Below are 27,787 nucleotides of genomic sequence, written 5' to 3'. Positions count from 1 at the left end.
TAGAAAATATTCTTTTGTCCTCTCACTTTGTCTTCTTTTGTGTAAATGTCAGGAAACAGAGAAAATCATTGCAGAGCTTAATGAGACGTGGGAAGAGAAACTTCGCCGCACGGAAGCCATTCGTATGGAACGGTGAGCTCCTTTTTCTTCCCAGACATAGACAAATGAGCGCGAAAGAGCACATGAACGCACGCCTCAATGTGAGTCTGGTCTTCATCCATAGCGAGGCTCTACTGGCCGAAATGGGCGTGGCCATGCGAGAGGACGGCGGCACAGTTGGCGTCTTCTCGCCGAAGAAGGTAATCAGACATATCCGACGTTATCCACCCACCCAACTGCTGTAAGCCATGACAAATAAAATGCCTCTTTATTCACTCCTAAGCCATCTGACAGCCCCAGAAAGCCCCAAGCTGTTTTTATTGACACCGTTGGGCTCTTTTCCCCCAATGAGGTTTGTTGCTGGGAGGTGTTGAGTGTGTCTCCTTCTTCTGGTGCTTTTGCATCTCTGACATTCATTAAGTTTGAAGACGGAGAAAAAAAGATACCGCTCATATCTCAGTGATGGGTTTGACATTGGATTGAGTGGATGGACTGTAGCTGCATGAGTTTTTTGTTTTTTTTTTTACGACTGCTCGTCTCCTCCTGGGAGAGATTGATGTGTGGGCGCTGTGATATGCAGTGTTTGCATAATGTTCTATTGTAAACTACACAGGGGTAATAAAAGAGACACCGTAATGACTTGTAAAGTTTCTACAGACGGCTCATTGCTTTGTGCTCTCTGTCAGACGCCTCATCTGGTCAACCTCAACGAGGACCCTCTCATGTCCGAGTGCTTGCTTTACTACATCAAGGACGGCATCACAAGGTTAGATGCTGTCGAGCACAGACCTCCACCAAGGCAACACCATCACAGATACATACCTCCAGAACTTTTAGCATTAAGATTCATGCATCATTACCTGAGAAAGTCCAGTTTTACAGATGTCATATTGACTGGAGGCTGGGTGTAGCAGTAGCGCCTGACTTTGACAGTAACCCATCTACCACACACTGCTATTTATTGGAGCTCGGCATCAGTTAGAGCAGAGGTCACTATTTGATGATGTGTTTTTCATGTAATTTGGCAAACAGCAACACTAAAACAAATAAAAAATAAAGTAGTCATTAATGTGCAGAAAAATTAAAGGCTTTTCCCTTTAAAAGGAACAAAAACCCTAAAAATAGTAAACCAAAAATAGAATAAAATGCTATAAAAGTGCAGCCCATGACAGAATTTTGATTTGAAGTATGAAAAAAAAAAAGTTTTGTTTATCCTTGACCCTCACCTTTTATCTGGATCAGCACCCATCGAAATACTTTTCCCTTTAAAAGCATGTATCCAAGGACACTCACGCACATGCACATACTGTATGCTACGCATACCCCCTCCCCTATCACACCCCCCTTTCCCCTTCCTGCAAGTCTTCCAGTTATTATGTTGTAAAGTGGGCTTATTTGTGCCCATGTTGCCAATGTTTTTTTTCCAGTCTCACACTGTACTCCCCCATAGAAGCTTAGTATGGAGTTGTTGTTTTTTTCTCCTCCCCTCTCCTCCTGTTCTCCCCTTTTCTCTCCCCCTTTTATCGCCCAGTCCTTCCGTTCTGTCTACGCCCCTGTCATATTGTATGATATGTTGTATATGTACGGACGGGTGATTGCACAATCACCCCTCTATCTAAGTGATGAGTAAAGGCCATTCTTCTTCTAAAAGGAACAAAAAACATAGCAAACCTAATATCCAATAAATTTCTGTAAAAGTGTAGGCTACGTCCGAATTGTTTTTTAAAAGTATGAAAAAAATGTCAATTTAGTGTTTGTTTATCCTTGATTCTGCCCCTTCATCCGGATCTGCACCAAAACCTAAAGGCTTTTCCCTTTTTAAAAGGAAAAAAAATTTAACCATAGAAAACCAAAATTCAAATAAAACTCTATAAAAGTGCAGCCCATGACAGAATTTTAATCAAAAGTATGAAAAAAATTAGAATTTAGTGTTTATTTATCCTTGATTCCTTTCTCTGGATCTGCACAAAAATCGTAAGGCTTTTCTCTTCAAAATGAACATAAAATTTAACCAAAAATCAAATAACACCTGTAAAAGTGTAGACCATGTCAGAATTGTTAATGAAAATATGAAAAAATGACAAATTACTCTTAGTTTATCCCTGTTTCGCACCTTTTTCTTGATCAGCACCAAAATTGTCAGGTGTTTCCCTTCAGAATGAACATAAAATTTAAACACAGCAAACCAAAAATCAAATAACACCCTGTAAAAGTGTCATTTATTAACAAATTAATGAAAAAAATGACAATTGAGTGTTTCTTTATCTTAAATATGCACCTTTTATCTGGATCTGCACTAAAATCTAATGGCTATTGAAGGGCCTGATGAAGGACCGCATGGTGGCCTGGTGGTAGCATGTTGGCGCAAAGTCAGGAGATCGGAAAGATCTGCGTTTGAATCTCCATTGGGCATCTCAGTGTGGAGTTTGCATGTTCTCCCCCTGCATGCGTGGGTTTTCTCCTGGTACTCCGGCTTCCTCCCACATTCCAAAAACATGAATGTTAGGTTAATTGGCGACTCCAAATGGGTGCATAGGTATGAAAGTGAGTGTCAATGATTGTCTATATATGCCCTGCGATTGGCTGGCGACCAGTCCAGGATGTATGCCGCCTCTTGCACAAAGTCAGCTGGGATAGGCTTCAGCATACCCGCGACCAGTGACTAGTGAGTATAAGCGGCATAGAAGATGGATGGATGGATTGTAAAAGTGTAGATCATGTCAGAATTATTTTTAAAAATATTAAAAAACATGTTAGTGTTTGTTTACCTTCGATCAGCACCTTTATCCAGATATGCACCAAAGTTTGTTTTTCCTAGGCTATTTCTCCACAAAGTTTCAAGGAAGTCGATTAGTAGTTTTTGCATAATCCTTTTAACAAACTAATTCCTTAATTTTTTTATAACTGTGCTGTCTGTCAATGTGGAAATGCTTTTAGGGTGGGACGCCTGGACGCCAGCAGCCGCCAGGACATCGTTCTCAGTGGCCACTTCATCAAGGACGAGCACTGCACCTTCACCAGCTCAACTGGTCCGCAAGGAGAAAGTGAGTGGTGTTCACCATAAAAATTGGTAATGAGTGGTCACGATCCGTATTTGTTGTCTGATTGTGGCGTATTTGTTTCCTGAGCAGCTGTCGTCCTTGAGCCGTGTGACGGAGCTGAGACTTACGTCAATGGCAAGCGGGTGACCGAGCCCACTGTTCTCAAATCAGGTTGGTCGTTTCCTCATTGCTATGACTTTAGGAAGGTGGTCATCAATAAGCCCTATTTAGTAGCACCACGTCAGCCGTACTGTCAGTGTTTTATTCTTTGCATATTTTTGGGGTTTAGGAAACCGCATCATCCTGGGGAAGAGCCACGTGTTCCGCTTCAACCACCCCGCACAGGCCCGAGCTGAGAGGGAGAGGACCCCTTGTGCCGAAACCCCTGCAGAGCCTGTGGACTGGGCCTTTGCCCAGAGGGAGCTGCTGGAGAAGCAAGGAATTGACATGAAGCAGGAAATGGAACAGAGGTAATTTGTCAGTGGAATGAGTGTATAAGGAGAACACCTTCACAAGCTGTTTGTCTTCAGGCTGCAGGAGCTGGAGGACCAGTATCGCAAAGAAAGAGAAGAGGCCAACAATCTTCTTGAGCAGCAAAGACTGGTAGGCACCTCTCTGTAACTCTGTTTTATCATAAATTCCACCTTCACAAAGACACCAAGGATAGCATTCAGCAGAACACAAAACTCCACCTCGGCTGACTATTTAATTGCAAAGCGCGATATTTGTGTGCTTTTATTTTGTTAGCTAGAAACCTACTTCCTTTCAGGACATTTTAGAACCTTGTAATGCAGGGCTGTCCAAACTTTTTCCACCGAGTGTCACATGGAAAAATCAAACAATGCAGCAGGACCTCCTTTTTTCCATATTTATTTCCACAAATAAATGAATGTATGAGAAACACTAAACAACATTTCGTAGCTGTGGGCCGCACTTTGGACACCCCTGTCGTAATGACTCAAAACTTGAAGAAGTGGAAATCATTTTCATAATCTGCACTTTTATCTGGGCTCGCACCAAAATGAATAGACGTTTCATTGGTTAAAGCGCCAGCCCGTCCATAAAGTTTTCTAGAAACTGGTTATATGTCTTTTGTGTAATGCTGCACATTAACTAATTAACATCTACATTCGTCCCTCACTACGTCTCTTTTCAAATTTTGCTTTAAAAAAATATATTAATTAATTAATAATGCTGATTTGTGGTTGAATATGGCCTATTATTAGCCCAAAAAAATGCATATATAAGCCATTTTTATGTATTTTTTTGCCTAAATTAAGAATTTTCAAGAAGTGGCTAAATGAAGTAAAATACTAACATAAGGCGTTCAGAAGACGCATTTAAAGACGTGATGATATGTAGTATTCTACAGTGGTATCTTGGTGTCAGTAATGATACTGCAATGTTCGGTGAGACACACAAGCACCAGACTTGCAGATTGCTGGAACAACAGCCTTTTATTGGAGGTTTTAATGCTCTCACAAGGCACAAGAATCCCTAACACAGGCTAATGTTGCGGGAGTAACCCAACGCCAAGCTAAAACTCAACTCTGAACCCCCAGCGTTAGTTCCTGTCCCCTAGCACCGGAACATATTTACAGCAACACACACCAGTATGAGTCTCATTTATGTCTTAAATGTCTTATTTTCTCTTATTGTGTCAACTATATTGGATAATGTGAGTGTAAAGGTGACTATGGGGTGTGATTACATGTCTAGAGTGCTCTAATAATGTTAAAACACGTATTTAGAAGGTCATAAACGGGTTTTCTAAACTCTAACTTCTATATTCGATTTATAAATAAGGAATCTGACATCGCGGAAATTCACCTGTCACAGTTATGTCTGGAACCAATTCACCGCTAAACGAGGGATTACTGCAGTGTGTGAAGAACTGCACTGCATCGTACTTAGAGCTGTTTCTAATATTTTGTCCCTGTTCCTCCTGTGTATATCTACAGTACAGAAGGTAACCAAAATATTTAAAGTACATCGCAATATGATGTACTCCAGTTGTACCCCACTGTACTAATGTACTCTGAGGCAAAGTTGTCAAGCAAAACTGAGCGTTATAAATGTAGTATTTTTTGATGCAGCGCTTCTATTGAATTCTGTTAAGTTGTGTATTTAATTAAGTGGCTCAAATAAATTGAGTTTTATGGTTTGTCGGCATCTATTTTATGTAGCTTCTGTAAATGAGCCACATTATGTTTATGCTTCGTCTTCAGGATTACGAGAGCAAGCTGGAAGCTCTTCAGAAGCAGGTGGATCGTTATTACCCAGAAGCCCCCGAGGAAGAGGAGGAGCCAGAAGAAGAAGGTAATTCATTCAGTTAATTGACAGCAGTGGTTGTTGGTGGAAAGCTGAACTTCGTGTCTTTGTTGCTCACAGTGCAGTGGAGCGACAGGGAGCGAGAGCTGGCCGTGTGGAGCTTCCGCAGGTGGAGGTGTTACCAGTTCACCTCTCTGCGGGACCTGCTGTGGGGCAACGCCATCTTCCTCAAGGAGGCCAATGCCATCAGCGTGGAGCTCAAGAAGAAGGTGACAACTTGTGGTGGAAAAAAGGCTTTAACATGGCTTTTAACGACATACCTGTTGGCCTCTCAGGTGCAGTTCCAGTTTGTGCTGCTGACAGATACCCTCTACTCACCGCTGCCAACCGACCTGCTGCCAGCAGAGGCAAGCAAAGACCTGGAAAAGCGACACTTTCCTCAAACCATTGTTGCCGTGGAGGTGCAGGACCAGAAGAACGGAGCCACTCACTACTGGACATTGGAAAAACTAAGGTCATATCAGCTTTGGCTCCATTTTTTTTTTATTTATGGAGTCACACTGTACAATAGATAGTGTATGCAATTTTGCAATAATAATCCACAAAAAACCCCTATCATGAGCATCCAGCAGTTTTATCTAGCACTGCATGCACTTTAAAACCTTACTCTGCTGTTGGTGTGAAAGGCATGCGTTTCCTGTTGTTTACAATTAAATCAGAAGTGTTATCAAAGCTGGCTTGCTCCTTACCGCTATTACAACATTGGTTCTATTGGGTCTATGTTGTGCATACTTGTTCATAAATAACTGTGTGGTCAGAGAGAGAGGTTGTTGTCCCCCCACTTTCTCATGCACTCCAAATCATTATTAAAGTCCAAATTACTGAGTCTAACACCCTATCCTCTGCGGTTGAAGTATACTGTATATAATATATAATCATACATTTTTTTTTTTATTTAAAAAAATCCTGCGAAAAAAAAATCCTGCTGGCGACCAGTCCAGGGTGTACCCCGCTTCTCACCCAAAGTCAGCTAGGATAGGCTCCAGCATAACCCCATGACTCTAATGAGGATGGATGGTTAAACTTAAAACAGTAAATTAAAATTTAATTAAATAGTACAATTACATATAAAAAATATTAATATTATTGTTGTTATTAGTATTATTACATTAACAACATTCTGGCTAGCATTAGAACATTGACGGTAACCAAACAAAGAAGCTGCTAAGATATTTGCTGGCACACCAAAAGCTCGGAGAACCACTACAATTGTTATTGGTATTTCAGGGGTGCTGAGATCACATTCACATTTGGGTTCTAAAAACAACATCACTCTTGCAGGCAGAGGCTGGATCTCATGAGGGAGATGTACGACCGTGCTGCGGAAGTTCCCGCCCCGACGTCGACAGACGACGGCGAGAGCGTGATGACGGGTGGCGACCCTTTTTATGACCGCTTCCCCTGGTTCCGCCTGGTCGGCAGGTATGTTCTTCTTGGGTGGACGCCGTAGATTGTGTTGAAGAGACTGGAGGGCTTTATTCTCTTACATTCTATGAATTCAAGCTCTTTCAGGGTAATAACAGTCCTTGTCCTCCCACTGGAGTCATGCTGTATTTTCCGCACCACCTGCTCCTCTCAAGCTCTGTCTCTCTTTTGATTGGTCCCTCACAGTCATATGCGGCAGTTATATAATAGAACTACATGCCTTGAGCGGCATGTAAATACCGCCAGCCCAGAGGAAAGGACTGGGTTCTCATCTGACAACAGATTGTCACATCATTTTGAATGTTCCAATTCCATATTTTGGCTACTTGATTTAGACACATGAGAGGGAAACATCTGTCAGTGTGATACACAACAATTGCTTTAAAAAAAAAAAATAATTTAGGTAAATATTAATCATAAAATAGTATTTTATGTGTTTCGCAATAATAAGCACTTTTGAACTATCCAGTCAGCAAATAATAAGAAATATAACTACGTAGACATATTCTGTGATATATCCTTAGCATTAATATTATTAATATTATAAATATCCGTTTAATAAAGATCCACATTTCTGTCTCATCATAAAAATGTGTTATAATTATTATGAATATATTCGCCATTATATTTAATACATGTAACTGAATAGGTGGTGATACTGTATATCCTCGCAATTAAATGTAATAATGATCATCCAATATGTTGTCAACAGTTTTGTCAATACAGTATAATAATGATGATGTGTCGTTTTTACGTCCAGTCAGTGAATAAAAGTAGCGACAATCAAATATGATGAAATAAAGCATTGTATTTAAAATTAAATGGAAATAATCCATACTTTGGCACAAATGTACACATGTATTTTTTTACAATTAATATAAATAATACAATATTATCATAATAGTAGTTTAATTGATATATTATAGTAGATCAGGGGTCTGAAACTCAAATTACCTGGGGGCCGCTGGAGGTACAATTTGAGTGAGGCTGGGCCGCATGAAGGTTTGGGAGTAGGGCTGGGAATCTCAGGGTACCTCACGATCCGATACGGTACGATACACTATGCATGGCTCACAATAACGCTAATATTTTGATACGGTGATGACCAAAAAAATAAACAATTACATAGTTTGTATTTTGCTGCATTCAGCTGGGCTAGGCTCCAGCTTACATTAATGAGAACAAGCGGTTTAGAAAATGGGTGGAATTTGTGCAGATATTTTAACCAGAATGCAAGTGGCAATGCTGCAAAAAGAATGATACTGTTTTAGTGTAGTTATATATAGTTTCATATATAGATATTTTGTCACAACCATAATCTGGAGTGATGCCAGCATGCATTGTGGTATTTGGTGGTAAAAAGTTACATGTTTAGAGTGAATTCATTATTCCCCATTGTAGTAGTTGCCCTGTGTGTGTTTATGTTACATGATGTGCTGTCATTTTTGTTAGCTCTGCGATTGTGGGTAGTGTTCTGTCTCGTGCCCCCCCTCCCCGTTCATGTCTCTGTGTGACAGGCTTAGTGTTAGTGGCGGCTCACATTTGCTTGTTATGAGTAACGTTAGCTCATCTCAGACCACGTGGGGTACTTTAACACTACTCTTCCATGTCAAGTCACGGTCTACAAAACACTATCCGGCGGGCGGCAAATGGCCCATGAGCTGCAAGTTTGAGACCCCTGTACTAGATAATTAATAGATACGGCATTACACTTTACAAGGTAGCAAGCATTTGTTCTATACAGCATTTCGTCAGACAATCAGCCAGTAGATAGTAATAATAATGAGAAATGTAGTAAAAAGACATACAATATATAGTAATCCAAAATGTTGTAATTATAATATAATAATTACACTGAATGTGAATGAATAATCCATCCATTTTCTATACTGCTTCTTCCTCATTAGGGTCGCAGGGGCAAGCTGGAGCGAACCCAGGTCTTCCCGATCTCCAGGCTGTTACTGTATTGGCCAACGTGCTAACCACTAGACCATTGTGCGGCCTGAATGAATAATTATAAATAGAATTAAATGTGAATAATCCATACTTTGTCACAAACGTACACATGTATTTTTATAATTAAAATAAATGAATAATATAACATTATAATAATAGTAGTTTTATAGATACAACATGACCCTTTACAATGAAATGCTGGTGTGCCATGTTGAAGTCCTGGTTGAGAATCATCCCACCAACAATGAAAGAGGCTCATGTTTTTGCCCCTGAACTTGAAGGCTCTTGATCTGTGCCGGGCAGCGACTACTTCTGTCTAGCTTGGTTTGCATCCCATTGTGCTTTCAGTGAAAGCGCAGCTGTGGCGGTTTTCTACTACCGAGTGTGTGCTTTTTCTCTCTGACTCTACTAACCCACTTCCCGTGTCTCTGGCTGCACCAGAAACCCTCTTTTCAACACTTGCATGAGCGAACGCATGAGCGACCCCACCCCGTCCCCGACCCTCTCCAACTCTGAAATGACCGAGCCAGCTGACTCACAGCGGGAGGCTCGAGGAGAGGAGGAGGAGGCGGCGGAGTTGGAGGACCTGGACGATGATATCTTTTTGGACGACCCATGCTCGGAGCTGGGGGGAGAGGAGGAGGATGATGATGATGATGATGATGATGATGATGATGAGCGAGCGCTCTGCCGAGGCTCCAGCGAAGGCCAGGATCCCTTTTACGACCGCTCGCCATTATTCAGTGTAGTGGGAAGGTTGGTGAGGTTTCAGGAGCACGCAGGTGGACGGAACTAGCTCTTTCACGCTGAGATGCAGGGTCGCCTTGCCGCAACATTTGGGAACAACGTGCGTGAATATGTGGGTCGCGTTGTAAGTGTGTGAAAGGTACACAAGGGGTACTTCCTTATAGTACAGTGGAACCTCCGAGGTTTAACCAAATCCACTCCAGTTTCCTCCAATTTCTTTATAGTTTGAAGTTTTTACATTAGGAAAAAATGCAAATAGAAATAACCTGTTCCAGATGTCATGTCACTCTGACTTGGTGTAGACACCAGCATGCAAGGAAATGGGGGCAGGTTGCTTAATAAAAGATAAGCTCCCACGGAGAGGCACGACACACAAAAAGTCAAAGTACCAGAATAACAAAGAAGTCTAGGAGGTACAGCAAAGGCAAACATAAAACTCACCATGGGAGGTGGAAATGAGAGGCGCAAGAAAAAAAGAATAATACCAGAAAACTGGAAAAAAGCTAACGGAGATGCAATGGAATGCATCAAACACACAGATAATCATTGTCCAAAGAAAACACAATTAGCCAGCGAAGAACAGAAGCTAAATTAGAGTGACCAAATGTCCTGTTTTCTCAGGACATGTCCTATTTTTGCATCTTGTTTTTTTTTGAAAGTGATGAAAATGGTTTTCATTGTGACATTAAATTGAGCTGCATTAGGGCACGCCGCTGCATGTGACGTAACCCCTAAGGGGCTGCAGAGTATGCAGCTTTTTTAATTAGTGTTGCCAAAAACCCAAACATATACACAAGAGTCGAGTTGAAGTCTTGTGAGAATCGGAGACGTCTTGCATGACAACGGTTCAAATTGCCAAGTTCTTGCCACTTTTGTGGGCACATTTTTTATGAAAATATTGGTTACATTCGAAAACTTAACAATCATTTCACCATTTAGAACCATTTTCGAGCCAGTTTTTCAATGTTCTTTTTTTTGAATTTGTGTTTTTGGTTATAGATAGTACTTATGTAATATAACAATTTTGAATGCATAGAGAGGAGGCATACTTTAAGCCAGTTGTGGCTGCAGGACCCACCATCATCCCTCAGTGACAAGCTGTGACTGCGGACATTTTTCAACTCAAACTTCTCATATATGTTATATTTAAAGGGACTGTTTGCAACACAACATGAGCTGCAACAGTGAGACGCTGCCACTTTATGCCGCACTCTCCTCCAGCAGATATCCGCAGCTGTGTGTTGGACGGAACGCACGTTAATTCCCTTCCCATACAAGCTTGACAAAGTCACACATAAATATGGCATGTACCACGTGGCGGTGTAGCTAGCAGACAAGATTGCATGATTATTTTACAAGACCCGCGACCCACTTGTGGATCACGACCCACCAGTTGAGAATCACTGGTTTAAGTGTATCGAAATGATAAGGCATATTTGAGTACGCTTTGACTATCATTTGAGTACTAATGGAAAATATGGTCACCCTAAGCTAAATAGCTGAACTAAATAGAACCCTAATTACAAATCAAAGACAGGTGTGCTCCCCAGCTCCCTCTTACCAAAGTAAAGGTAATGCATTCAGTCCAAACAGGAAACAGACCTAACAACATAAAAGCACCAAACAGGAAAGGCTAGCAGAAAAAGTGAAAACTCCAAAAGTCCATACTGTTGTGTCAGACTAATTATTTTTTTGTCACTTTACATAACGGCAAAACACGGCTAATTTTTTGGTTCGCATTCTGTTCATTTTGCTGCTATTATTGATGTCAATGTACAACATTTTAGTTTTAGCCATATCGTCCTGAGCAGCCAGGACAGAGGTGTGCGCACTGCTGTCGTCTCTACCCAGCCGCTATGTAGCAATAACTTTTATTTTCAGCTCTATGGCCTGTATTGATAAATTCTGAAGTCTTACAGAATTTGTTGATGTCACATCATGCGTGGCAGAGGTTGGACCTTTGGATTTTTTTACTTTAGAGGTTCCACAGTACAGCAAACGTATATACAGGTATGTAACTTTAACTCCTGCATGTGCAGCCTCCGCCTCAAATAATCTGTATGCAAATGTTGTCAAACATAATGAAGTGAATGCTGAAGTAGACATTTCCAGGCTTTGACTTCCGGTCCTTCCTGCTAACAGTGCTAACACACTAACAAGCATCTCTCCCATGATGTTTTAACCCTCAAAAAAAACCTTTACTCAGCCCAGACCGAGTGGGATCAATGACTCTGTGTGTGTGTGTATGTGTGTGTGTGTGTGTGTGTCTAATAATGATGTGAGAGGAGTATAAAAACAGAGAATACACCCAGCATGCTGCGTGAGAGGAAGACGATGCTGACTCCTAATCTCAAGTTGAAAGAGCTGGTTTCTCCCTCAGCCGTCTCTTTTAGGCATGCCAGAGCACAAGTCCTTTCTTTTTTTTTTTTTTTCTTTTTCTTGAGTGCGTCTGATGATGACCTCGTGGCCCTTCTTTGCACAAACTAGCACGTCCAGCCGCGAGGTGTCCTTTGAGTTCTGGTTGTCACTGGTTGGTGTGTAGAGCAACACAAGCAGGCTGTTTTGGCTGAGCCATGTTCTCCCGTATGATGATTTCTGTGCCATTTGCTTTGGGTTCATTTGAGTCGAGAAGTCAAGAAGCATTTTTGTTCTCATTTTTTTTTTCTGTCCTGAGCATGCCTTCTTTACACCTCACCAATCTTGTCATAAGCCTGCCCACATTTTTTACACCCTTAAATGTCTACCCCTATTGGCTCATGGAGACGGGGTGCTTGAATGCAGAAATTTAAACCACAGATGAAAAAAAAAAGTAATACTAAATTACAAAAAACCCCCACAAACACATATGTTTTAATGGTCTTTAAAAAAGAAAAAATCACACAAATGTTGTTTTTAAAAATCCTAAAACATCGTGTGGTGCTTCACCTTGGACTGTAAGTCCGTGTTAGCCAATCAGAGATGTGAAGAAAGCCATATTTGGAAAATGACACAACCACAACAACACAACCACAAATCAGGGAAAAAGGGGATCATACATGCTTTCCAAATGTGAAGTGGACTCCATAATAACACAATTATAGAAAATGAATACAAAATAAAAACAGTAATCCCTCGTTTATTGCAGTTAATTGGCTCCATAGGTGAATTTCCGCAAAGTAGGATTCCTTATTTAGAAATTGAATATTTTCGTAGTTAGAGCATAGAACATTTTTTGCGACCTTTTGCAACCGACATTATTAGAGCCCTCTAGACATGATATAACACCCCTATAGTCACATTTACACTCCTATTACCCAAGATAGTTGACATAATAAGAGAAGATAGTTGACATAATAAGAGAAAATATGACATACAATTATGGAACCAATTATTAGACCACCCTTGTTTCTTACTTTTCTTGTACATTTTAATGCCTGATACAACTACAGTAAAGGTACCTTTGTTTGGACAAAAAAAAAACAATGACAATAAAAATAGCTCAAAAGAATTTTTTGGCAGTACAATGCTATTGCTATTCATATAAGAACTTAAGTGATTTTGGTTATTATCAAGAAAACCATGGAAGTTGCTTGATATCAGCTCTTAAATTAAACTCTTAGCTATAATTGTTATCGTAGATCATATTTGTAGCTTTAGTTGTACCAGGCATTAAAATGGATCAATAAACTGAAGAAACAAGGGTGGTCTAATCATTTTTTCCATGTAGAAGACATTTATGGACTTGAAGTGACGTTAGGGGTTCAGAGTTGGACGTGGACACGGCCACAACAGTAGCCCGTGTTAGGGAGTATTGTGCCTGTTGTGAGATTATTCAAACCTACCATAAAAGCCTGTCGTCCCAATGATCAAGTCTGGTTCTTGTGTGTCTCACCCAACATTACAGTAAGATTACTGACCTTGTGACCAGTGTAGACGTCAACGTCTTTGGATGCGTCCTCTGAAAGCCTTATTTCATTTAGCCAGTTTTCTGCTCAAAAATGCTTAATTAAGGCAAAAAATACATACAATTGGCGTTAATATGCATATTTTTGAGTAATAATAGGGCGTATTCAACAATTAAACAGCATGATTTATGCGTGATAGAGCGGCGCTGCAAAATTTGAAGCAGGAGGTAGCGAGGGATTACTGTACGTACAAATTGGGTCAGGGAAGGTGTGGAAATGGGCGCACACACACACACACACTGGTGCCCCTGATTGGTCATGTAGTGAGTCCATATTAAGGGCACCATTTTAAAAATTGCAAAAACAAGCTACTTAGCTTTGTTTAGCACTGATTCAATGTCAAATACTGAATATAAATCTTAATATGTGCACCTTAACCTGCAGGTGAACAGAACAAAGGTGTCTAAATACTATATTTGAGTCAGAATTCTAAAAGATGACTGAAAGCGATAGTAAAGGGCAGCCATGGCCATCGCAAGAGCAGTCCCAGCTTCTGTTTGGTTGCTTTGCAGCTCTGTGTTCTGTTGTCTCATGTTGATATTATCATCATCCACCTTATTGTACTGAGTGACTCCAGTGTTTTGTCCTTCTTCTTGTTCTCTCTCTCCTTCCTGCATGCAGGTCTTTTGTGTACCTGAGCAACCTGCTGTACCCTGTTCCCCTGGTCCACCGTGTGGCCATTGTGAGCGAGAAAGGAGACGTGAAGGGCTTCCTGAGAGTGGCGGTGCAGGCTATATCTGGTAAGGCTCCCGGTCTGCGCTTGATTTGTGTGTACGAGGAAGTGACGGGAGGGCGCTCTGTGTCACCCTCCTTCCCCAACAGCCGATGAAGAAGCTCCAGATTACGGCTCAGGAGTGAGGCAGTCGGGTACGGCCAAGATCTCCTTTGAGGATCAGCAGTATGAAAAGGTAGAGTGACATGCGCTTTCATGTTAGTCTCCAGCAGTGTCCAAAAAGACCAGGGGTTTAAGTATAATGACAGAGTTGCTAAGTTGGCACCGCTGATCCCCCCTTCTACGAAGTCTTATTCTCTGGCAGACAAGGTACGTATGAGATGTGTTAAAAAGCAGAGTTACGACACCATCTACTGTACGGACATGGAACCACAAGCCTCATTCACAGACAGTCCCATTATAATGTGTTTATGAATGTGGGTGAAACAGAAAACTATAAGTAAACCTCTACTAAGAGTACTTCTACTTAAGAGTAATCACTGGTCAGTGTCAAACTTGAATAGCATTATAGATTCAAATAGCATTAAAGATTTACTGTCCACTGAAAGTCTTAAGTGATATATTCAAGCATGGTGTGCTACGGTCATGGTCTGGGGCTGCACAAGTGCTGACAGCACCAGGAATCTGCGGTTCAGCCTTCTGTCTAGCATGAATTGATTTTAGTGTAATTACAGTTCTCTCAATCTTGTGCTTTTCTGGTAGTTCCAGTCAGAGTCCTGCTCAGTGGGCCTGTCCCGGACCGGGATCTCCCAGGAGGAGCTTCGGATCGTGGAGGGGGAGGGTCAGAACACTGAGATGGGACCCTCAGCGGACGAAGTCAACAATAACACATGTGCGGGTAATTGTGTTTTACGAGTGGTGGTGTGGGACAGTCAGCTGCCAGCCCACTCGATGTGATTACGTAGCCGGGCTGCTGTCTTACGTTGGTCTTTGCGTTGGTGGCAGCCGGTGGCGATGAAGGCGAGAGCCCGCTGAAGCCCGGTCTCGACGGCCAGCTGGACACGACTTCAGAGCACCTCAAGATCGGCAACGTTTTCACCTTCAGGGTGACTGTGCTGCAGGCCTCCAGCATCTCCGCCGAGTACGCCGACATCTTCTGCCAGTTCAAGTAAGACATTGTCATGGAATGTTCAACAACTGCACTTAGGCACGTCAAACTGCGTCCTATCTGGCTCCAATCCTGTTACGTAAAACTGTTGGAGTCAAACGTTTTGTAATACTGTTTGGGTCAAAATGGAATTCATAACATGGAACACCTCATGAGCACTCCCTGATGTTTCCTTCGTGATGTATCCTATGTTTGTTTTTTTTAAATTAACATTCAGTTTCATCCATCGCCACGATGAGGCCTTCTCCACGGAACCCCTAAAGAACACAGGCCGTGGCCCCCCTCTGGGCTTTTACCACGTGCAAAATGTAAGAAAGTGACCGCTTATGAATTGTTGATGTAGCTCGTTTTTAGCATGCAGAGAACTAACACGCTGACTCTTTTGTGTGTCTAGATTGCTGTTGAAGTGACCAAATCCTTCTTGGACTACATCAAGACTCAGCCCATTGTGTTTGAGGTGTTCGGACACTACCAGAAGCAGCCTTTTCTTCCTCTCTGTAAAGACGTGATCAGGTACTGCCACTGCTATGGAGTCCATTTATGTAAAACTAGAGTATATTGTTTAGTCGAGTGTGTTGTTTATTAAGGGCTGCAACTAATGATAATTTTCTTAGTGGATTAATCAAGTAATCGGTTATGCCATAGCTCGGGGCTTATTCCAGCACGGGCCACACAGTGAAAAATCAATGGATGCAAAGGCCACTCTGATATTTTGTAAAGATATGCTAAGAAGATGTATATATTTCAAGAAAAAACTGCATCTCAGCTTTGTGATTTAGGTGAAAAATCCTATTATTAGTATCAACTTTGGTCTCCGCTCTTTTTTTCCCGTTTTTGCTTTTGCTGTTTTAAATGATCTTTGTAAATTTGCTTCTCCTAATACTATAACTTTATTCTCTTAACATTTTGACTTTATTCCCATATTATAACCTTTTTCCTGACCTGATTTTCTAAAAATGACAAACTTATTGTGTTTAGTTAGTTTAGTATCATAAAATTACAACTTTAAAAAAACTCTATGGTACTAAACTTATTATTTTTCCTCATAATATTACGCATTTATTCTTGCAAAATTGCGGCTTTTTTTTCTTTTTTTTTTCTCTCAATATTTTGACTCTGTTCTCATAAACTTACAGCTGTTTTTTCCATTTTTGCTGTAATTTTTCAATTTTTTTTCTAACTATTTCAACTTTCATTTTGTAATTTTTTTTGTAATTATGATTTTATTCCCATAATATTTTGACTTTATTCTCGCAATGTTGTAACTTTTCCCCCAACATAATTTTCCAAAAATTACAACTTTGTTTGCTGTTGTGTTTGTTTCTTATAATGACTTTTAAAAAAGAATGTCTTTTTTCTTTAATATTTCACCTTTGTTACTAAAGTGACGTTATTCTTGTAAAATTTGGACTTTCTCTGGTAAGCTTCCAACTTTTTTCTCTGAATATTTTTATTCTTGTAAAATGTATTCTTTTTTTACTTTTTAAATTTTGTTTTAGAATGTGCCGTGGGCCTATAAAAAAACAACTACAGGCCGCAAATGGCCTCAGGGCTGCACTTTGGACACCCCTGCTCTAGACGGACCAAATCAATATGAACCAAACACAAACAGTTAGTGGTTTGATCCGCAACATATCAGAAAAGAGACAAAAATGTCGATCCCTGTTTTCCAAAGTCAAAGCTGATGTGTGTAAATATCTTGCCTAAAATTGCTTTGATGGAAGACTAAGAAAATATTCACATTTCAGTGGCTGAAATCCGAGGATTAATTACTTTTTTAAATTTAACAAAATAAAAATTTAATTAATCGAATCCCAAAATAGTTGTCCATTAATTTGATATTGTTGAAGCTCTGGTGTTAAATTGAGAATACACCTCCACCAGGCATGATTGATGTTTTGGATCAGAACCAACTGTAGACCGTCATGCTTTCATCTTCTTCTGACATGTTTTTTATTGGATTAATTTCAACCTGCCAATATTTATGTTTTGTAGCAAAAAAAAAAAAAAATACCGGAAATGCTTTAATTTTAGCCGGGGTTTTAATTTGCCTAAAGCATAAAGTGCACGGGGCGAGGCAGACTGTTATTTGTAAAACGTGAAAACTTACTCCAGTAGCTGGAAATGGAGTGCCCAAACAAAGCACATGTATTTTTTTTGAGTGCGCCTACCAAGTAACCCGTCATGTGGCCAAAGAAAGTTGCGGGTGCCAGCAATTTGATAAAGAAGTTGAGAAACTCTATTGAATTTGATCTCACATTGCGTTCTTGCTTTAGTTTTTGTACCTTTGTACGAAATTCCACTATATATATTTTTTTTTTAACTTGACTAATGATTTGGGCTGCATGAGTAAAGGGAACCAAAGCTCTCTTTGACCACATGGTCACAGTCTTTCAATGCACTGATTCCTGGTCATGTCTCCCTCCACTAGTCCACTGCGGCCCTGCAGAAGACAGTTCCCACGTGTGATGCCTCTGTCCAAACCAGGTAAAACACACTTCCTGCCCGTGGCGGCACCACACGTTCATGTTGCACTGTCAGCGTGTTGCTGTCCCGTCGAGCGCTGTCATCTTAGCTCCATGTCATATGGCTGTGAGCAGTGGACGCTGACGCCTCGCCGGACCAGGAGAAAACGCTGGAGCTGATCCGATACCTGGTCCCGGACATGCTCAATGGGGCGCTGGTGGACTCGCTGTCAGGCCACGCCCTGTCTGCCGCTGGCTTGGCCGCTTCCTTCCTGCTGGAAGCGAACGAGCGAGCTCCGCTGCAGGCCCCGCCCACCTCTATTTGTTCTGTTATTAAAGCTCAGACGCCGGGTTGGTTAACAATGCCAAATCCAAGAGAATCCCGTCACCTAAAGGATTATTAAGTATCAGTCACACAATGGACTTACATGAATGTTTGTGTAACTGAGCCTCCTGGAAACAGAGAGATAGAGTTACTGCCATCATTAAGCTCTTTTTTGCACCTCACATGAAATTGTCTGCCTGCTGGTGGAGCCACAGTTTCAGCATATGAAGTAAACTGATATAAAAAGAGTTCTTTTACGTGTGGGGATTCTGCACTCGGATTGGCTCTTTGGTGTAGTGTGTGTTTACTGTCCCTGCTCTTCCTCCTCTGACTGATCTGATGACTAAGAGATGGTCAGAGGTACTTCAGCTTGCTCAAACAACGTTGCTCTTTATTTGGGAAAGCTGTAGCCAAAACAGACCTCACAATCAGCTTGTCAATACATGGAAAATGGTGGAGGTCATTACTCAACATATAAGTCTGGCTCGGTATTCATAAAACCACAAAACATACACAGATCAACTACTACTACGAGTGGAGGATAATAAACAACAACTATGTTTCCTCTGAACATGTACTTTGAGCAACTACTCACAAAAGGTGCCGCATGCTGGGAGCCGGCATCACTCCCAGCCTGCCTTGCGGCACTTAGTTTGTAAAGTTACTGCAGTTGCATGTTTAGAGTAAACTTAGCGGTTGCTTATTACTCCCCACAGTAGTAGTAGTTGACCTATGTGTGTTTATTTGTGCAGTGATTGCAGTGACCCCCCACCCGGGCATTTCACTGCATGACAAGGTCACTGTGAGTTCAATGGTAATTACTGCTTGCCAAATTAAAGAGTCACTTACTTTAAGCAAGCTGAAGTGCCTCTGACCATCTCCCCAACGTGTGTGGGCTGCGCTTACACTAAACTTTGATGTCAAGTAGGTGGCCACAAAATGGGGCAGCGAGTTTGAGACCCCTGTACAACATAGTAGTAGTAGTAGTAGTAGTACTTTATTAATCCCACAGCAGGGAAATTCACTTGTTACAGCAGCAAGCAAGATACACAACATAGTAGAACTTTGACTCTATCACCGTTTTTCAAAAATAATTAATTAGTAATGCTGTTTTGTGGTTGAATGTGACCTATTATTAATCAAAAATATGCACATTTAAGAATTTTTCTTTGTATGTTTTGCCTAAATGAAGCATTTTCAAGCATAAAAATGGCTAAATGAACTAAAATACAAATATAAGGCATTCAGAAGACTCATTCAAAGACATTGTGATGATAAGTAGTATTCTACACTGGGACTATGTGTCAGTAATGTTACTGTAATGTTTGGTGAAACACACATGCACCAGACTTGATCGCCACAGCAACAGGCTTTTATTGCAGGTTTGCATGATCTCACAACAGTCACAATAATCCCGGTTGCGGCCGTCACTTCCTGTACACCCCCCCTCTCAGCTCCCTTTAGCATTGGAACACATTTACATAAGTCTTATTTATGTCTTAAATTGTTTATTTTCTCTTATCATGTCTACTATATTGGGTAATAGGAGTGTAGTATAGGGATATAGGGGTGTTATTTCATGTCTGTAGGTCTTTAATAATGTTAAAAAACGTATTTACAAGGTTGTACACAGGTTTTCTATGCTCTAACTACAATATTTCATTTATAAATAAGGAATCCTACTTAGCAGAAATTCACTTATCACAGTCGGGTCTGGAACCAATTAACCGCCATAAACGAGTGATTGCTGTACATTTCTAATATTAAAGATTCAACTGCTACTAGTGAGATCCCATGGATGTAAAATATCAGCTTTGACATTGATGCACAATATTGATTGCAGATGGATCTGCACAACTGTACAGTTTCTTAGTCAATGCTGTCTCGTTCTCAAAAAAGGTTAGCAAATTAAAGTGGAACCTCACCATTACTATCTTTATAGAGACTATTTGATCCAGCTCTTGTATTGGATCCAATTAGATTGTGCAGGTGTACCTAATACATAAAACAAATGTGCCACTAAGAAGAACAGTCACAGTCATGTTTCAGCTTTTATTTTGAAACAGCGAAATCTGGTGGCGTTTTCTTTTCAATTGGAAGTTGGCATTGGTTCTTCCACAGCTGATATCCTCTCTTCCTCCCTCTCTCGTTCCTACGTAGAATGTAGAGCTTAGCATCTGCCTTCCTTCCTGTCTGACCTCTTCTGCCTTCTTTTTAGTACCTGCCACCAAGCTGACGGCCGTGACCCGCCCACAAGCAGGGCCGTGCCACTGCAAATATGACCTGATGGTTTTCTTTGAGATCTGCGAGCTAGAAGCCAATGGGGAGTGAGTATCTCCTCTGTTGTGTTTTTTAAAGGATTTGTCATGAAATGAAAGGAAAGTTATGTAACATTTGCATCAATGAAACGTGTTTTTCCAGCTACATCCCTGCTGTGGTGGACCACAGAGGCGGAATGCCTTGTCATGGCACCTTCCTCCTGCACCAGGTGAGTATTACCTTTACTTACGTCTTCAGCCCCACACATACTGTATAATACCATAAATACTCCAATTAACCGCCAGTCTCCTATAGTACGGCCTACAAAATTGAATAATCTCTAATTAGCACCAGGTCAATAGACATTTGCATTAATAGATGTGGCTGTAGGCAACCACCTGATGTGTTGTTTAAAATTAACTCCCCAAGATGGTAGCAGCTGCATTTGAGTTATCATGAGTGGTCAGCATCCAGCAGCTTTATCTAGCTCTGCGTGTGCTTTAAAAGTTGCTTTTCAGCTATTGGTGTAAAAGTCATGCATATTGCACTTGTCGTACTGTGTGTAAAATGAACATTGGTTGTATTGCTGCTGTATTGTGCAATGTACAGTACAGCGGTAGCTCGGCTTTCATTATTTGTTCCAAAAGGTTTGACAAAAACCAAGGCAATTTTTTCCATAAACAATAATGTAAATCCAATTAATCTGTTCCAAAACACCCAAAATAATACCAAAAAATACATTCTGTAGAGAATAATTGTAGTTTTACATGCAGAAAACAATGTCGTACATCTCGGCAGGGTTGCATTCAAGCGTTTCTCGCCCTTTATAAAATTGCTGTTATTCGCAACTTTTTTTGGCACCATGGCGGGTTAATTAGCAGTCACACACGGACACTTGAGTAGTAGCTGAGAAGTGGCTTGGCCACTTCATTTCGCAGACCAATACAGTACAGGGCAAACAGACTAATTTGTTACGTACAAAAGTCGACATTTTGGCAAATTTTTTACGAAAACCACATTATACGAAAACCCAGGTTTGACTGTATTTGTTAATAAATGACCATGTAGTCAAAGTGAGCTACATTTTCCTTTCCACTTTCTCATACACTCCAAATTATTATTATAGTTCGAAAACTATCTTGTTTTATGTGATGCGTTTTGACATTCGGGAAACAAACACCCTCTCTCCAATTATCGCCTGCTGCAAATTGTATTTGTACTTTATTTATCCCACAGCGGGGAAATTCACTTGTTACAGCAGCAAGCAAGATACGCAAGTAAAGAGTACAGTGTAAAGAATGCATATTGACTACAACATGGTTCAGGTGGTGCAGGTGTTGTAGAGCCTGACAGCGGTCGGTATGAAGTACCTGCGGAACCTCTCCTTCTTACACCGTCGGTGTAAGAGTCTGCTGCTGAAGGAGCTGCTAAGGGAAACAACAGTGTCATTAACGACCCTGTCGGCTTTGCGCTTTAAATAAATAAAGGCCTCTGCTATTAATGGTATATTAACCCAGATATTTATTTTATATGTGGGCAGCTATTCTTCCAAGGATGTTCCCATACATTGATGACCCGATTAAATGTCTGATTTTATAGCACTAAACCCAAACCACTCCTCCTCCACCCAAACCAGGGCCTTCAAAGAAGAATCACTGTGACCATCGTGCACGAGTCAGGGGGCGACATAGAATGGAGGGATGTTCGAGAGCTTGTTGTGGGTATGTTGACTTTTGAAACAGTTCGGTAGGCTTGGACACTGTGTCCAGCATACTGCTGCAATCAGCACTAAAAGTGGTACGGTTCACGTCCGATTCTTTGTGACCCTTTGTAACGGCAATGCAATAACAGAACCTTGTGGGTATAGTAGTGTGTGTGTGTTCTCTTTTAAACAGGACGTCTCCGTAACGCCCCCGAATCTGATGAGACCATCGTGGACCCCAACATTCTATCTCTCAACATCTTGTCTGCTGGCTATGTCAGGCCCTTGCAGGATGACAGGTACACATTGCAGGAACATGATGATGTGCAGCAACGTATTAATTCACACAACGCATTAATTAACAAGCTCATAAGCAGCCCGAAGCGTAGCACACGCGACCCTGTAGAGTCCTTTTTTATCATGCACACGTTGCAGTTCATTTCACGCTGGTGGCTGTATGACCTTACACGGTGCCGATGTTTGCTTCGTGTGTTTGTGTCTCACTTCATCTCGTTCATCATCACCTCTAACCACTCATCACAGCTCGACTAGCCTCAAACCTAACCTGCTTTGCAACTTCAAGGACCGTGCATTCATTTGTAACTTGCTTTAGACTTTACTCACCCTTTTTTCAAAACTAAAAAGCCCTGAATTGACATCAACAATGCCGAGTTAGAAATGCATGTCTTTTCTAACACTCCCGGCAGCATGTATCGGGTTGAAAACACGAGCAACATTTCATCAACGCATTATTATTCAACATTAGGTTCACAATAGCTGTGATAACATCTCATTTAGAGTAGTTTTCACGCTCAAATGCAATGAACTGCATGCAGCCAGTTTAAATAAACAGGAAGGTGAGTTAGTGCAAAAAGGTTGTCAGTGCTGCATTACGTATGTGGACTTGTGGCTAACCACTCTATTCTAAACCTTTACACCCAGAAATGTCATTTCCATGACTGTTACTAAGCCCTATAATATTTAAAAGCTTGATTTTAAATAGTTTTTTTTTAAAGTACAGTCGTCCTTCCATCGCCGCTTTGCACTTTGAATTTTGCAGCTTCACACTATGACTTTTTCTGAGAAACTAAGACATATTAGACATAAATAAGATAACATAGACTGACACTTAAGCAGTTCCTTGTTGTTTTGCTGTACAGTGTACTTCCTGCAGTGGCTATTGTCTCATCAATGTATTGTAATGGCAACTTTAAATGGCTTTACACTCATATTAACCAATAGCAGACATAATAAGAGTAAATCAGCCATTTAAGACATAAATAAAACTCCTGCTCGTATGTGTCACAGTAAATGTGTTCCCTAGGGGACCTTAGTGGCGGGCGGACAGATGTGTGAAGGACAGGAAGTGATGTCTGAGGTCCAGAGTTGAGTTTTACCTTGTCCTGGCCTGTGTTATTTATTATGTTATTATTGTCTCACCAAACACTGACATTTAGTGGTCAATGTAGAATACTACATTGACAATTACAGTAGGATGCTTCTTCTGCCTTGTATTTGGATTTTAGTTCATTTAGTTTATTTAGACATTTCTATGCTTGAAAATGCTTAATTTAGGTCAAGAATAAACAAAATTTGCTTAAATATGCATATATATTTTTTTGACTAATAGGCCGTATTCAACCACAAAATAGCGATCATTTATTAATACATTTTTGAAAAGAGTGAGTGAGTGAGTTTGTGTAATGTTCAAACCACGATGTATTGAGGGATAACTATATAACGCATTCAGAAGACGCATTAAAAAATCTAGTGATGACATGTAGTATACTACACTGGTCACAAGGTGTCAGTAATGTTACTGTAATGTTTGGTGAGACACACAGGCACCAGACTTGGTCTCCGGAACAACAGGCCTTTATTGGAGGTTTGAATTATCTCACAACAGGCATGATAAAAACACAGGCTACTGTTGCGGCTGTGACTCATGCCAAGCTAAAATTCAACTCTGAACCTCTGACATCACTTCCTGTGCCCTAGCACCGGAACACATTTACAGCAACACACACAGGTACTTATTTATGTCTTAAATGACTTATTTACTCTTATTGTGTCTACTATATTGGGTAATAGCAGTGTAAATGGGTGTTATTTCCTGTCTAGAGGGCTCTAATAATGTTTAAACCTATATTTAGAAGGTCGTAAACAGGTTTTCTATGTCATGATCATGGCTTGACTGATACAATAAATGGACAAAAGTATTGACACCTCTCTCTTAGTATGCTCCTACCTATGTGGGAGCACATTTGGGAAGGCCCTTTTTTTGTTCCAAGTGCACAAAGCAAGCTTGAGAAAGGCATGCTTGGATGTGTTTGCTGTGGAAGAACAAGGATTAGTCCAACATCAGTGACCTCTAACTACCCATATACAAGAATTCCCCTAGACACACTCCAACATCTTGTACAATGTCTTTCCAGATGAGTGGAAGCTGTTGTCTCCACATGTTCTTCACTGGAGGTGTCCCAGTACTTGTGTCCATGCAGTGTATGCCTTATGTGGAAATTAATGATCCCTGACCCACTAGTCTGTCCGCATGATCTCAACAACAGTGTCGTTTCATGCATGTCCACATGCAGACAATTTTAATATGAGCTCATTCAAATTTGTGCTGCTCATGATTTTTTGCTTTGCTAACACTCCTACAAAAAAAGTCCCTGGGCATTGCATATAAATCAACCAGCTGCTGTTCAACGGGCCTCCTCGACCAGCCTGTCTTTGACCCACATGCTGTGTCCCTCACTGATGATATGTGCCTTCAATTGGTCAGGCGGGCGGTCCAGCAGGTCCCGTGCATTGCTATGCATTGAGGAAGGAACATGAACACATGAAGTATTACTGGCTGCTAACGTTTCTCTCCCTCCAGTCCACTAATGGAATGTTGTTTGTTTTTGTTGTTTTTATTTGCTTTTTGCAGACAGTTTCTTGATTCGGACATGCCTAGGTATATTATTTTGCCTCTTATGTCATACTCCTCATCTCATAGTCCAGCATTTCTTTCCCCTCCTCTTGTCCTCAGTTTGTCCTCTGTGTGTCCATGTCTGTGTTGCTGCGCTGGGTGTTTGCTGATGCTGTTGTCTTCAGGCTGCAGTCTTTGACGAACGCGTGTCTGCATGGCTCGCTTGGCTGGTGGCTTTTAGCACATGCACACACTGTCATCGAGAACTTCTTAACCCCTTAAAGTGGCGCTATCCTACTTTTCAGCAACTTTTCAGACGAATGTAGATGTACATATGTTTCAACTGTTGTACTCTTCTTCTACATTATGTTGAAGTGCAATATCATGACATTGGTGCGTTTTAACTTATTCCTGCTTTCATTTTTATGCCGTTTGTAATCTTCACAAGCCGCTACTCAGTACGGTTGGTCGCTGTTTCTTCAAAATGGCCGCTAGAAAGTGTTTTTTTGGACATACAAATTGTGTATCTAAACTGGAGTAATGAAGAAGATTTGTAGTTTTCAAGGGAGCTAAAGACCCACTTCATAAAGCACAGTTGGACACCGGATTCTCAAATATTCATCCAATCTTATCCAGTATCCTATTCTTTGTTACTGTTTGCTGATAACCATTAGAGTAGGCATGGTCAGGGGAGGCCGCTGCGAAATTCGAGCTTGTCGGCCAAGAGGAGAAGAATGCAGATTTACCCTGTATGTAATGTGAGCTTTATGGAGTATTTTATTAAATAAACTTACTATGGTGCACCACTGGTATTCAGTATCATATTAAAATCTCCTGAAATGAGCAGGTCGCTTAATTGGTTGGTTAGAGGGATTGTGCAACAATTCTATAGTTGGTTTCAACGAAAAGGGAAGGTGCAGGGGCACATCCTGGTGCTGCTCTGGATAACGGTGCAGAAGAAGGAATTTATTTTCACTTCTTGACATTTGACTCACTGTGGCAGTTCATCAAAAGCCAAACTCAAATCTAATTATGTACTATTTACGAGACCATCCCCCAATTTAGATTTGATTTGAATTTAGATTAGTTTGGTTGATCAGTGTAGTAATGATGCACTTCTCTTAAAAACAAGCAAGTGATCTTGCATGATGCATTCAAGTCACTCCCAAATGCGTTTTTTTGTATTTTTCCTGTGCAACAGCCAATGATTGCCATAACAGTTACAGAACTTTCACAGGAAGACAAGTAGTCCCGTATTACTAATGTATTTTTATACGGACACATCATTCTAGCTGCCACTATTTCAAACGTCGCTCTCTTGTGAGCTATTAGATCACCGTTGGCACTTTCCCCTATAGGTGCTGCAATGTTGGGAGTCTTATTAGAGCCTGTCTGTATCAAAAAGTCGCTTGTATCAGAATTGTCGCTTCTAAAGCTACACTGGACAGCTTGTTAGTGGCCACTCTTCTTGTGGAATAAGACAATCTTTGGGGGGAGGGGGTGTTAGGACATCTGTTTCGCAACCAGGCATGCGAACGACCAATTGTTATGCGGGACGGGTGTTCACCAGCCACACCCGACAACAACTCTATTGTAACCCTTCCCTTAGAATGATGCAGTCTTTAGGGGAGGGAAGTTAAGCGAACAACATGTTGTTATGCAGGACGGTCATTCAGCAGCCACGCCCGACAACAACTCTGATGTGACCCTTCTCTTGGAATACGGCAATCTTTGGGGGAGGGAAATTGGACAAACGACCTGTTGTTATGCACGACGGTCGTTCACCAGCCATGCCAACAACAACTCTATTGTGACCCTTCCCTCCCCCAAAGATGAGGCAATCTTTGGGGGATGTTAAAACTTTACGACATCTGCTTGGGTGGGTGTGTACTTATATAAGAGAGCGCCAAAAAACGTCCTAAAGTGAAGTTGGAGATACTGCGGCGGGAATGGAATCAAAGACTTTTCATATTTAGTCGCTTCAACTAAAGATAAACTCACGTTCAGCACGACATCAAGGGACAGGACGCAGGAGTCAGCAAGGACTTACCTGAAATGGAAAAAAAGGGATTTGCAAGGACACATTCCAGAAACCATTCCAAGGTTGTGGAGGAATGAGCATGTTTTGTTACTTGACGGGTAGATGAGAGGAACCTTACAGAGTATATATTGATGGGTTGAACTGTCACATCCACGGTCTTGCACCCATCACCACACAAGCCCACAAACTCATCACACTTCCTGCCCCTCACCCTGTGTTCTTCTGCCAATCTCTTCTTCCTCCCTCACAGCATTACCCAGGAACTTGACCATAGGTATTTCACTGCCTCTCATCCAACCCCCTTCCTTCCACTCGTGCTCCATTCACCTTCATGTCAGCTGCGTCTTTGTGGTAGTAGTCACGGTGCCAGTCAGCATGATGCCATCGTCATATTTGTTCACACCTTGAGTGCATCACTTGTCGTTGTAGTGCACCCCTGTTTGGACCAGTATTGACGTGTGCGATGATTTGTCCTAATTCACATTCTTTGCTGCACCTCAGGACCTTCTACCGCTTTGAGACAGCTTGGGACAGCTCCATGCACAACTCCTTACTTCTCAACCGGGTCACTCCATACGGGGAGAAGATCTACATGACCCTGTCTGCCTACTTGGAGGTATGCTTCATCCTGCTCTCCTCCAGCTTGGCGTTAGCCAGTGGTGAGGTCATCCAGGTTCAGACCTGTAGTTTTCAGACA

The 27,787-nt window shown here is 41.3% G+C and overlaps 1 protein-coding gene across 17 annotated transcripts in view; it reads left to right on the top strand.

Moving 5' to 3' along the window:
• Window positions 1-27,787, top strand: part of kif1aa (kinesin family member 1Aa) — a 56,422-nt gene that overhangs the window by 19,123 nt on the left and 9,512 nt on the right. For 3 of the 17 annotated variants that reach the window (XM_054788925.1, XM_054788923.1, XM_054788916.1), the window contains 26 exons: window positions 53-132; window positions 224-299; window positions 786-865; window positions 3,037-3,143; window positions 3,231-3,311; window positions 3,430-3,610; window positions 3,671-3,743; window positions 5,369-5,459; window positions 5,532-5,680; window positions 5,747-5,925; window positions 6,753-6,893; window positions 9,294-9,608; window positions 14,165-14,283; window positions 14,366-14,451; window positions 14,979-15,114; window positions 15,222-15,384; window positions 15,602-15,692; window positions 15,779-15,897; window positions 17,816-17,871; window positions 20,393-20,501; window positions 20,596-20,662; window positions 22,070-22,154; window positions 22,329-22,434; window positions 25,068-25,094; window positions 27,341-27,364; window positions 27,592-27,706. In XM_054788925.1, coding sequence (XP_054644900.1) covers window positions 53-132; window positions 224-299; window positions 786-865; window positions 3,037-3,143; window positions 3,231-3,311; window positions 3,430-3,610; window positions 3,671-3,743; window positions 5,369-5,459; window positions 5,532-5,680; window positions 5,747-5,925; window positions 6,753-6,893; window positions 9,294-9,608; window positions 14,165-14,283; window positions 14,366-14,451; window positions 14,979-15,114; window positions 15,222-15,384; window positions 15,602-15,692; window positions 15,779-15,897; window positions 17,816-17,871; window positions 20,393-20,501; window positions 20,596-20,662; window positions 22,070-22,154; window positions 22,329-22,434; window positions 25,068-25,094; window positions 27,341-27,364; window positions 27,592-27,706 — 2,856 coding nt within the window. The remainder of the gene's footprint in view (window positions 1-52; window positions 133-223; window positions 300-785; window positions 866-3,036; window positions 3,144-3,230; window positions 3,312-3,429; window positions 3,611-3,670; window positions 3,744-5,368; window positions 5,460-5,531; window positions 5,681-5,746; window positions 5,926-6,752; window positions 6,894-9,293; window positions 9,609-14,164; window positions 14,284-14,365; window positions 14,452-14,978; window positions 15,115-15,221; window positions 15,385-15,601; window positions 15,693-15,778; window positions 15,898-17,815; window positions 17,872-20,392; window positions 20,502-20,595; window positions 20,663-22,069; window positions 22,155-22,328; window positions 22,435-25,067; window positions 25,095-27,340; window positions 27,365-27,591; window positions 27,707-27,787) is intronic. The other 14 variants (XM_054788924.1, XM_054788917.1, XM_054788931.1 and 11 more) reach the window with 9 other exon arrangements.

The sequence above is a fragment of the Dunckerocampus dactyliophorus genome, chromosome 10 (assembly GCF_027744805.1).
Source record: "Dunckerocampus dactyliophorus isolate RoL2022-P2 chromosome 10, RoL_Ddac_1.1, whole genome shotgun sequence".
NCBI lineage: Eukaryota > Metazoa > Chordata > Actinopteri > Syngnathiformes > Syngnathidae > Dunckerocampus > Dunckerocampus dactyliophorus.
This window is presented reverse-complemented; position numbering and strand designations above follow the sequence as displayed.